The sequence below is a fragment of the Psammomys obesus genome, unplaced genomic scaffold (assembly GCF_907164565.1).
Source record: "Psammomys obesus unplaced genomic scaffold, mPsaObe1.curated_primary_1811, whole genome shotgun sequence".
Classification (NCBI taxonomy): Eukaryota; Metazoa; Chordata; class Mammalia; order Rodentia; family Muridae; genus Psammomys; species Psammomys obesus.
In genome coordinates this window covers 4253212-4265614 of record NW_026586662.1, presented here as the reverse complement: position 1 = coordinate 4265614, position 12403 = coordinate 4253212, and the positions used below count along the sequence as shown (strand labels likewise).

The 12403-nt window shown below is 39.8% G+C and overlaps 1 protein-coding gene across 3 annotated transcripts in view; it reads left to right on the top strand.

Moving 5' to 3' along the window:
- The window catches only part of Bckdhb (branched chain keto acid dehydrogenase E1 subunit beta), a 163930-nt gene that overhangs the window by 39126 nt on the left and 112401 nt on the right, over positions 1-12403 (top strand). For all 3 annotated transcript variants that reach the window (XM_055602547.1, XM_055602548.1, XM_055602549.1), the window contains exons 4-6: positions 4272-4405; positions 4635-4790; positions 8278-8386. In XM_055602547.1, the coding sequence (XP_055458522.1) occupies positions 4272-4405; positions 4635-4790; positions 8278-8386 (399 nt within the window). The remainder of the gene's footprint in view (positions 1-4271; positions 4406-4634; positions 4791-8277; positions 8387-12403) is intronic.

Here is a 12403-nt window from a genome sequence, read left to right as displayed (position 1 = left end):
TTTTTTTTTTGTCAAAGTTTTCTTTGACTGAGCCACCCATTTCTTCTCTTTTGTCTTTAAGACCTGAAATTCTGTCTTCTACATTATTCAGTCAGTTGGTGAGGCTTACCTTTGAACTTTTTATTTGACCTCCTGAGGGTTTTTTTTTTTTTTCCATTTTGAGTTTTATTTCCATGTGGATTTCTGTTATTTAAAAATTCTGTTTCTTTGTTAAATTCCACTTAATGTTTGAATTGTTTTAATTTTTTTTTTTATTCAATGGTTTGTGCTTTCATGATATTCATTGAAGCATTTATTTATATCCTCTTCAAGGTCCTTGAACATAAGCATAATTGCTATTTTGAAGCTCTTGTCTTGTGCTTCAGCTAAGTTGCTTTTCTCAGGGCCTACTGCAATAGGATTTTTGGCTTCTAGAGGAAGCCAAAAATTTGTCTTGGTTGTTCATGTTTGTGTGTTTGAGCTGAGATGGCACATCTGGAGTTACAAGGGTTGTGGCGTTCATAAGTACAGATATCTGGTCTTGTCTACGTTGGGGGCAGAGATTGTTCAGTTCTTTGTCTGTTACTACCCTAATCTGGGTCCTAGACAAATTTGGGTCCTTGGTAGAGAGCAGTTCCATGAGTTGGTGTGGACTCACAGAAGAATGGAGGCAGTCTAGAAGGAATGAATGCATCCTAGCTGAGTGCGGTGGCTGTGGATTCCCTGGTAAAGAGTGGTTCTGAATCTCAGCTGTGTGTAGCTATAGGTCCCTAGTGGAGACCTTGTTCAGTAGATTGGTGAGGAGTCACAGAGGACTGGAGATGGCCTGGAAAGAATGACCGAAAAGGAGGTCAGTCAAAAGCTAGGGTGACCCTAATTCTGCAGCAAGAGGCCAAGTCTTAGGGTTTTGGAGGTGTGCTGGCATATACCATGCCGGAGTTCCTTAGTGTGGCAGTTGTGGGTTCCTGGTGGAGAGCCTTTCTGTGGATCAGAGGAATTCACAGAGAAATAGAGGTGGCTAGAAGGAATGGCTAAAAGGTGTGGGAGGGAAGAAATAGGGGATCCTGGGTCCACAGCAAGAGACCAAGTCCCAAGGGAATGGAGGGCCCATGGTTGGCTTCTTTCTTTCTTTCTTTCTTTCTTTCTTTCTTTCTTTCTTTCTTTCTCTCTCTCTCTCTCTCTCTCTCTCTCTCTCTTCCTTCCTTCCTTCCTTCTCCTCCTCTTCTTCCTTCTTCTTCTTTTTTTTTGGTTTTTCAAGGCAGGGTTTCTCTGTATAACCTTGGCTGTCTTAGACTTGATTTGTAAACCAGGCTGTCCTCTTGGTTCTGCCTCCCCGAGTGCTGGGATTATAGGTGTGCACCACTGCAACCAGTTGTTTTTTTTTTTGTTTTTAATGTGGGTTTTGGGGATTTGACTCAGGTTCTCACATTTGTAGGACAGCCACTGTACTGACTAAACTATCTCCCCAGTCTTATTTGGAGGTTTTTAACTGTTTTAATCTCATTGCTTGTTACGGACATATTGGATGTATTCAAATGATGTCATCTTGGATTATTTTGGGAGGTCACATGCATTTAGAGATTCATTCATTTCTTTTAGATTTTCTAAATTAAGAAGATATGATTTTTTGTTTTATTTTTTTTTAGACAAGGTCTTAATTTATAGATCTAGCTGGCCTGGACTTGCTGTGTAGACGGCATTGTTCTTGAGCTCACAAAGATTCACCTACCTTTGCCTCCTGCATGATGGTATTAAAGGTCTCTGTGACCATGTCCAGCTAATGGACCATATTAAGGTTTGCCATAAAGATTTTCTGAATTTCCCTGGTATCTGTCATAATTTATACCGTTTTCTTTTGACTAGTTTATCTAAGGATATGAAAATCTTACTTGTCTTTTTCAAAGAACCAGTTCACTCTCTTTGACTCCTTTTTTTCCCTCTCTCTCATTTTATTAATTTTTTACTTCCCATCTACTGATTTTTTGGTTTGGCTTGTTTTGCTTGTCCAGCACCCTCTGGTGCATTATTTAGTTATTTGAGATTTCTCTGATTTTTTTTTTTTTTTAAGTAGGCAGTTGTAGCTGGGACTTCCCCCTGAGGATTGTTCTTCTGATTTAATTGTATCCCATAGGTTTTTATATGTTGTGTCTTCCCTTTCATTCAGTTCTAGAAAAATTTTGGATTTCCCTCTTGGCTCCTTTGGGGGACCCATTCATCATTTAATAGTGTCTTCCTTAAACTCCACAAAGCTCCTCTAACTTAAAGAGACTAGGGAATTCCATACTCTCAAGTTCTCTTTAGTCGGCACAGGAGAAATTTCTGCCCAACTCTTTTAACTTTCAGAGGCTATTTTCTGTTGAGTTCTTTTTAGAGTGTTGTGCAGATGTCTGTGACCAGTGCTTGACCAGTTTGTGTGTAAATGAGATATACTTTCTTGGTTTTCAGTTAACTGGCCCTCTCCACCTCAGAATCTGTTCTTTGACACCCCTTAATATAGTCTGCCTGCTTGGAGTCTAGTGGTCTCTGACATAGGGTGGAGAGTCCCTTTGGGTAAACTTTATAACTCTGTGTTCCTTCTTTCAAGGTTCAAGTGTTCAGTTTATGCCACTTTTAGTTTTCCAATGCCTCTACCAATTGATCACTTTTTGCCTGGAATTTAATAAATAGAGGAGGGTTAATTTGAAAAAAGCACTTCTGCAGTTATCTCCAGTAGTTCAGTAAGTTGAGATATAGAGTTTAGTTATTCCATTCAAACACTTATTCTAATTTCCATTTGTTCCTTTTTTTGAGCTATAATATTAAGTGACACATTTAGTAAGCCATCTAACACAAACTTCACTGCATCTTTTCTTCTTTCTCCCTTTCTTTTCTTTTATGTTGCTGTGATAAAATAACCTGATAAAGCAGCTTAAGGGAGAAAGGCTTTGTTTTGGCTCACAGCTCCGTGGTACTGTCTATCATACAGGAAGACGTGACAGCAGGCAGGGAAGGCATAGTGTCAGGAGCTGGGGGCCAGGGGCTGAGTAGGAGGTGGCTGGTCACAGTGCATCTTAACTCAAGTAGAGAGTGAACAGGCTGTGTTGTCACTGGTAACATATTTCCTTCGGAAAGGCTGCACCTCCTAAAGGTTTCCCATCCTTCCAAACAGGACTACTAGTTCGGGGGGTGGGGGTGGGGGTTCGGGGTAGTGGGATGGTGTGATGATGTTCAAACACACGAACCTATAAGGGATATTTTACAATAAATGGTAACAAAGTAATTAGCCAACTTTCTTGCTCCCTCCCCTCCATATTTTATTTTTTCTTGAATATTGGGACTTGAGCCCAAGGCCCTCTGTGTTTTAGGTGAGAGCCGACACTGAGATCTACAGCCCCACCTATAGATTTTACGATTGTTACTGATATCTAATACAATCCCACCGTGGCTAGAGAACATAGAGTATGGTCTTTATAAATAATTCTTACTGATTTTCTTTTTTTTCGTTGTGACCGCCCTTCCCTCACTTTCTCTCAGCCTTCTCCCACCCCTTACCTCCAGTTCTCCACAGGTGTCTTTCCCACATGCAGATCTTTCTGTTTTGAGACTTGCTGAACTTGATTGCAATCTTTAACAAGTCGTTGAGATAGTCCAGTAGCCCAGGGTGTGGCTGATCTGTTCCTGTCAGTATTAGGTCTAGTTCTCGGTGCGGGGTATAGGAGACATCATGCATATGCTAAGTCACAGTGTTTACCATGTTGTATCTGTATTTTGAAAGCCCCCCTTCCTTTTTGGAGGTTTTTTTCCCCTGTCATTTGTGTCAGTTACTCCAAACTGCTTGGGGTGCATTGTTCCATGTATTCTTAAGTCTTTGTAGATTCAACCCTTTAATGGTTAAGAATTTTGCCTTACCATCTCCGGCAGTGCCTTGCCCCTTGTTGTCTTGTTACCGATAATGTGAAGTCAGCCTCCGTTTGGTCAGGGAGTTTGGTCACTGTGTAGTTTTTTTTTATGTACAATTTTCCCTTCAAATAGCTGGATTTTGCTTTTCAAAAAAAAAAAAAAATCTCAGAGTGGCATTTTTTTCCTTAATTGGTATATTTAGGTGTCCTCCGTTTAATACAGTTACGTACTGAAATCAGTCATCCTGCTGTTTACTGTTTCTTCTGTCCCATCTTTCACTATCCCACCGAGTTTTCAGATGTATCGTACACTGCATTGCTTACCTTTGCTACAGCAAGTTTGTGTTCTAGTTCTGTTCCTATTATTGTTATTATTTATTATTAGTATTATTTATGTTTTTTTTTTTTTTAAAGGGAAAGATAGAGTGTTTAACACCCCATTGTGTGAACAAGGAATTGTTGGGTTTGGGATTGGAATCGCGGTAACCGGTGCTACGGCCATTGCGGAAATCCAGTTTGCCGACTATATTTTCCCTGCCTTTGATCAGGTAGGTTGCCTTCCGCTTTGCTGGGGAGGGCATCTCCTACAACAGTCTCCAGTGTCCAAACACGAGCCCATCCCACTCGATCCCTGCTGTGCCTGTCATCTGTCGTCTTGTGTTTGTGCTTTGCCGTTCTAGTTTTTGTGATGTGGATGAGTTAAAGACCCAATGGCATGGTTTTAGGACATGCATTGGGCAGGAAAGAGTCACTGTGGCATGTTTCTTCTCTCCGCAGATTGTCAACGAGGCTGCCAAGTATCGCTACCGCTCTGGCGATCTTTTCAACTGTGGGAGCCTCACCATCCGGGCGCCATGGGGCTGCGTGGGCCACGGGGCTCTCTACCATTCTCAGAGTCCTGAAGCTTTTTTTGCCCATTGCCCAGGAATCAAGGTATCCTTGTTTACTTTTTTTTTTTTTTTATTGGATCATTATTTGTTGTTTCTGCTTTTGTTCATGCTGTTAGTGTTAAGAGAAGTGATCAGGTCCCCCAAAACCAAGTTCTGAGCACAAAAGGAGATTTATTTGAGGCAGAGAGACAGAGGGCAGGGAATAAGAGACAAAAGACAGGAGGTAGAGAGAGAGGGAGCAGGGGGAAAGGAACAAGGGAGAGGGAGGAGGACAAAGGACTTGTCTCTGGACAGAGAGGAGAGAGACATGGCTCATAGGTTTATAAAGGTAAAGAGGGAAACTCCGTGTCAGGATGAGGTGATTAATTTTAATTAGACATGTTTATCAGGTGAGCCAACAGGGGTTTTTGATTACTGGACCTTGGTAGTCAGCCTTAGGAGGAGGAAGTGGCCAAATAAGGGAATAGACCTGGGGGTGGGGGTAGCTTTAGGAATATAATCTGAGAATTTTTAGCAAGGCAGAGGGAATCAGGGAGAAGAGCAAGGCCTGCCAGGGCCATATTCTCCATGCTCAAGGTAGCCAGAGTCCTTTCACTTAGTATTCACAAACACCCTTCCCTGAAGGAAGACAAGAAGGACTTTGGAATTGATGGAACTTAAGTCTATTTGAGAAAGAAAGATTAGCATTTCCTTTTAAATTAACTTGCTAATGCACAGTTTTCCAGAATGTTCCTCCTGAAGCAGCACCTGCATGATGTTGGCATTAATTAATGTTATAGATTCTAAAGGGGATGGTATCCTCTCAGAGCTCTAATTTCTTCTTTCTAGTGGGTTTTTCTTGTTTAACTGATTTGGGGGTACTTTTAATAAAGCCTACTGTTTAGTCAATATTTACCTCAAAGTCATGTTTGCTTTTTGCTCAGTTTTCAGTTTTTAAACAGATGGAGAGAAGGCTATTATCTAGAGGTGGATCTTAAAATCTAGATTAAAGCAGCCCTGCTCAGTCTACTTAGAAGGGTCTCCCATTTTTAACACGACCCTGAGCTAGCTTTTAAGTCTTTTTGATATCACAAATATTTTGTGTGTTTTGTCTCTTGTTATTCACCAAATAGCTTTCTAGGGAATCAGAGAAACTCACAAATGTTTTAGCCAGAGAAGCATGTTTGTTTTTGACAACCCAAATCAGTTGTAAAAATGTTTACATTTTCTTCTTACTGTTTTATTATTATTATTTTATTTTCTGCTGGATCCTAATAATGTTTGTCTCAGTCGAATGGAGGCTGTATGCTTTTCTGATACAAGCCAGAAGTGCTTGTTTGGGACAAAAGCCACTTTGAGGCAACACTCATTTTTGAGTTTGAGCTGGATATTGGTCATATTCAATGTTTATCTTAGGAATTTATACAATGGAACTTTTAATCTGCTATGTTTTATATTTCTTATTTTTAAACTTGAAATACAAAATATAATAAATAACAATCAAGGACTAATAAAAACAACTATATGAAGAAAGCAAGGCCTGGAAAGTTGGCTTAGTGGTTAACAACAATGTCTGTTCCTGCAGGGGATCCTGGTTAGATCCTCAGTTCTTACATGGTGGTTCACAACCATCTGTGTAACTTAAGTTCCAGGGGATCTGATACCTGCTTCTGTCCTCTATAGACACTGCACACTTGTGATTCATAGACACATATATAGGCAAAATACCCATGCACATAAAATAAAAATAAATACATTTTATGGCAGGATGGTGGTGGTGAGCATCTTTAATCCCAGCATTTGGGAGGCAGGGGCATGCAGGTCTCTATGAATTCAATGCCAGTCTGGTCTACAGAGTGAATTCTAAGTTCCAAGACAGCCATGGCTACAAAGAGACACTAAAGAATAGAAGTATAAAGGCATTGCGTGATATGGATAATAGAGAAATTCATGCTATTTTATTTTTAAACAAAATTCTTTCAATAAAAATAACAATTTCTCAAAGCAGTAAGATTAAGAGTATGAGGCCAGCCTGGTGTACCTAGTATGGCTTTCTCTCAGCCAGACCAAGGAGTACTTGGTCTGTGGAGTAGTTGCCTAGTATGTGCAAGCTAGGGATTTGATTCCCAGCTCCACAAAGCAAAACAAAACAGAACAAAAAAACAAAATAGTGAGTTGGACGCCCAGAGGGGATTTGCTTCAGGGAGTCTTATTTGATCTTTGTAGTGGGTTCAGGCTTATTCTAATGATTCTTTCAAAGTAGAGTCTGTTCTTGCACAGTTAAGAAACTCAGGAACAAGTTTGTGATTTGAGGAACCCTGGTCAAGACCGTGATCGCCAGTTTGCATTAAAACAGGGTAGGAATCTCTGATCTGGCAAGTGCTGTTACCTTGGGTAGTGTCTTTTCCCCTCTATATGATACAGGCTCTTTCTAAGTGAGAACAAGACTAGTAGGTACTTCCTAAGGTCTCTGTGAAGGATAGTCGAAACGACCCACTCAAGAGTGCTTTGCCGAGTTAGCTCATGCACTCTTCCTGCTGTCAATAATCGTCGTCATCTGCTCCCTCTTGAAGATCTTGGAGCCCTTGCCGTCCACTGGAGATGCGGAGTAGTCATGTTTTTCTCTTCTGTGTGTAACTGGATGCTTTAATAACTCAGGCACAGAATTCAGTAAATTGCTTTTTCACTTCTGAAATGCAGGTTGCATTTGCCCGGCAGAGTGAAGGGGATTTTGGCACTTGACATTGGGGAGTGGTAGCAGTGTGTTAGTAGGAGATGGTGCTTAGAGATGGACACTTCTCTTTGCTTTCTTTTTATTATTTAAAATTTTTTTTCTCATTTATTTGTTCACTTTTTTTTTGTGCCCCCTTCCTTTTCCCCTCCCAGTTCTACTCTCTCTCCTTCCCCTCTTCCTCCTCAGAAAAGGGGAGCTCCCTTTCCCGTCCACCCCAGCTCATCAAGTTGCATCAGGACTGAACATGTCCTCTCCTCCTGTGGCCTGGCAAGTGAGTTGTATCCAATGTAGTCCCCACTTCCCTTTCTAGAGGACCCACTTGAAGCCTAAGCTTCCCATCTGCTACATCTTTGTGGGGGGGGCTAGGTCCGGTTCATGCTTGGTCCTTGGTTGATGCTTCAGTCTCAGCAAACCCCTCTAGGCCCTGATTAGTTGGCTTTGGTGTTTTTTCTCGTGGAACTCCTGTTACTTTTAGGTCCTTTTCCCCCTCCCACTATTCCCCAAGACTCCCTTTGCATTGCCCAATGTTTGCTGTGAGTCTCAGCATTGAGGTGCTGCTCCTCAGCCTTTTGCTTTCTTTTTATGTGCTTTGCAGGTTTTCTTCCTTAAAGGAGGATCAGTATCTTGGTTATCAGAGCGTGGAAATACATCATAGAAATACACATGAACAAAGATTTCTGAGGGACACTGTAAATATTTTATAATAAATACAAATATCAGCTCTCTAGTTGAATTAGTTACAGAGATTGGTTAAGTGTCAACCCTTACAAGTGGGCTTCCTGGGGATGTATTTTACTAAAATTGTTTGTTTTTACAGGTGGTTATACCCAGGAGCCCGTTCCAGGCCAAGGGACTTCTGTTGTCATGCATAGAAGATAAAAATCCATGTATATTTTTTGAACCTAAAATACTTTACAGGGCAGCAGGTAAAGATTTCTTATATTTTGTTTTTGTGACTATCTTTCTATTCTTTTGCATAAGCTAATTTAAAAAAAACCCATCTTCCCCCTTAAACTTGATTTCTACTTTTCTTATTTTTGGGGGTTGGCCTGATGCTTGTATTTTGGTGCTAATTACTGGCCCTCAAGATCTGTTTTCTGGCTGGATACACCTATCTTTGTTGTATAAAGCTGCCTACAACATTATACCTGATTGGTTGATTAAAAGGCCTAAAACCTGGGTATGGCAAGATGGGGTAGGTGTGACTAAGGTTCTTGGGCTTTGGGTTCAGGAGAATCAAGAGAGAGAAAGAGGAAGAGAGATGGATAGAGAGAGAGAGAGACAGAGAGAGAGAGGAGGAAGGAGGACACCAAAATGGGTTAAGCATGGAGAAGGAACCACATGTACTGAGAGGAAGGGCTCCAATAATGGCATGGAAAGGCCCAGATGAAGAATAAAAGCAAGTATTTATAAGATTATGGATGGAAGGGTAGCCCAGATAGGCATGGTTAAGGCGGATGGCATTGGATGTGGGCTGGAAGGTAGATGGTGAGGTTATTGAGACAGCGTAAGTGAAATATCTGCCTAGCCCAAGGTAAATAAGGCAATTATAAAATTTAACAGGTGTCTGTGGCTTATTATTTGTGATAGTAGGTTAAATAATACTGCCGTAACAATTATAGGGCAAATAAGAAACATTAAGTAGCCCAACACCAATTATATTAACAACAACAACACCTTAAAGATTGAGTTCTGTGATACTTATTTTTGTCCTCACATGAGGACTTTAGGGAAAACCCATCTAGTTAGAATTTGATCGTGGAATGTACAGTGTTAGCAAGAATAAAAGATCATGCTTAGTTCTGTTTGGTTAGTGTGGGCTGAATGAGAAAGGGAAGGCACTTGTACTTCATGACATTGAAAGTCCCCTTTAGATAAGTGACCCCAAAGGTCCTCTGGGTAAGGGGACCCTGTGGTAAAGCTGTCAACAGTGTGCTGTGCTATATGGCTTCCCCGGGGGTCTGTCTGCCGTGAGCTGAGATGCCCGTTTACCCTTCCTTTAGCTTTTATCACAGTTCTGTAAACACACATCTGTGGCTGCTTATTTCTCAGCTGTAATGGAAAGTTTAAATATCAAATGATTTATTCTGTCTAAAATGTATTTTTTTCCCCCTGAATTCAAGAACATTACTTTGGCAAATCACTGTTGAACAGTTAAATTTAAAACCACATGTTTTTGTTGTGATGTAATTTATGTACAATAAAACACACAGCTATTGTGTTCAGTTTGATGCTTTTTTTGACAGCCTCATACATCCATATAGCCACTATATAAAGCAAGATGTAGAACATTTTAATCATTCTTGCAGCCCCCTCCAACACCCCTCCCCATTTTTTTTTCCTTTTCTGCCTGCTATTCTCTCAACTCTAAGTCTAGCTGCTTTCTGATTGTGATTAGGTTCATGTTTATTTTAGATTAGCTGGGCTTTGTGGAAATGGAGTCTCACATATATTTTTTGTTTGTCTCCTTTTTCCCATACTAGTGTTACAGAGATTCATCCATGTTGTTGCCCGTGTCTAGTTTTATCTATGTTGCTGAGTCTATTGCATTCTATTGTGTGAATGGTCATTGGTCATTATTCTTACAATTGTGATAATACTGCACAATGGTATATAACAGTAGGGCATTATTCAGTGAAGGAACATGCTCTTAAATTGTATGAATAGTTGTTCATCATTATTATTACTGATTTGTTATTATTGTGTGAATTGCTATTATTGTATAAGTATTTGTTGTTATTAAGGAAAGTAGGCTACTTCCTCGCTTCAGCAGGCTGATTAATATATTGAACCGCTACTTCTGGGACATGACTGTTAATGAGTTAATTAGGAAGTGCACCTTGGATGAAGAAAAGAGCACCTGAAAATCTAAGGCATACACAGTTCTGTTGCATACATATTCATATTGCCTTATGTGGATATTCATCATATGAATATTTTTGAAGGCTCATGCCTTGCTCTTCCATTTCACTTTATCCATTTAGTTTTTGAAAACTGACTTGTATTGTTAGGAAAGAGAGATATCCCCAAATCTGAAGTACTGTTGCCTCCATAGTTCTTGAAATAAAGTATGTTAGGGATTCTAGGCATAGATTTCCTTAGGAAGCTAAAATGTTAGTCATCTAAAAAAGTTGCCTGTTATATCAGAATATATAGTTTCAGTCTTTGTGAGTGGTGTCTATACTGTCTCATTTCAATTTATCTCTGTATCACTTAGGAAGCATGTGTTTCCTGACAATGAAGTTTTCATTTATTTGATCACAATTTAGTTACTTTGCTTTACCTGTCTCTTATGCATTGCTTACATATATTTCTCTTTCTATATTAGCCATGCAGGAGAACTTTTATTGTATCTAAAACAAGTGAACCATTACTTACTGATGAGAGTTAGGGTTAGGGTTAAATGTTGAGTAGGGAGGAGAATCAAAAGTTTTCAGTGAACTTGAAGTGCATCTTGAAGTACCTTTGAATTTGTTGACATATTTTCTGTGATTGATAAACTGCATGGCACTGGGCCCAGCAGAATTTTCCTGTTTACTTTTCAGATTTAGTTTGAACATCGAGCACATATATCCTTCAAACCTTAAGTTAGTCATATTCGTAGTGACTATGTGATATGCCTTGTGATAGAGTGATCCACTTTTGTGTCTGTGTAAAATTTAGGATCACGAGTCATGGCACTTTGTAACAAGTTCACCCGTCAGAGTTCCATAGCTATAAATAACTTATATACAGAGTAAATATAGCTAAAGTTCCTTTTATTTTCTTTACTCTCCACTTCATTCCTCAGCCCCAGTTCTGCATTGGTGACTTGGTAGAACATATTTGCTTACATAAAAAATGTAAAAAAGATATAAAGATTTTCCTGTAACTTGCTTTGCGAAATCTTTTTCTATAAACGTACAAAAACGTGTAAATGTATGTCTATATATCCAAGGAATAAAGAGAAAGCTATAGATATTCTACAGATAACTGCTCTTTAAAATATGTTTCTATTAGTTCTTTGGTTATTTCACATAACATATTTTGATAATATTCATCCCCCACTTCTACCCATCCTCCCAATTTGTGACCCCCTCCTTAAAACCCATAAGGACCAATTTGTCATGCTTATATACTCCTGGGACGGGGCTACCCACTGTAGCATGATGGACATACCCAGGACCACATCCTTAAGACAAACCAACTCTCTCGCTCTAAAAGCCATCAACTGTCAGTAGCTCTTCAGCCGAGGGTGGGGCCTCACAATAAAAATTGTTTTATAAATTAGAAGCTCACAAAATCTGTATTAACTCCTTTTCTGCTTTCTTTAATCCCCATGTATTCCTTGTTTGCGCTCTGGTAGTACATGGAGCTTGAAGTTAAGAACATCTTGCAGTCATTTTTTTTCCCCCAGTAATTGCTATTTCCTGCTCATGTACAAATATAAAAACCAATACTTGTCCCTACAGAGTAGGTACCTACAGTGGAGAAAGTTCCAGAAATCTGGGTGTGATGGCACTCACCTGCAATCCTAACATTTGGGAAATTGATTGCTGTGAGTTCAAGGCCAGCCAGTTACACATAGCAAGACCTTCTAAAAACATAATGAACATGCCAGACAAAGATTCTAGAAGCACCAGAAAACTCCTCTTAACAATGAGTGCCAAGTGATTGTGGTGACGTGGAAAGGTGCCAGAAATGAACAAATCTTTGGAAACAAGAGTTGAAACCAGGCTCTACCTCACGATGGAGGAGCTGACCCGAGTGGTAACCGTTTAGTTTCTTTTTGGATTTATTTAAAAGTTATGTGTCACTCATAGAGAAACCAGCGTTCTGTGGAGAAACATGGATCCCTGTGACTGTAGCTGTGCAAGTGGTTGAGAAGAACACTGTGAATGAGGAAGAGCTCTAGGGATTGCCCAACCCAACTTTTATGCCTGTGTTTTTTTTTTTTTTTTTTT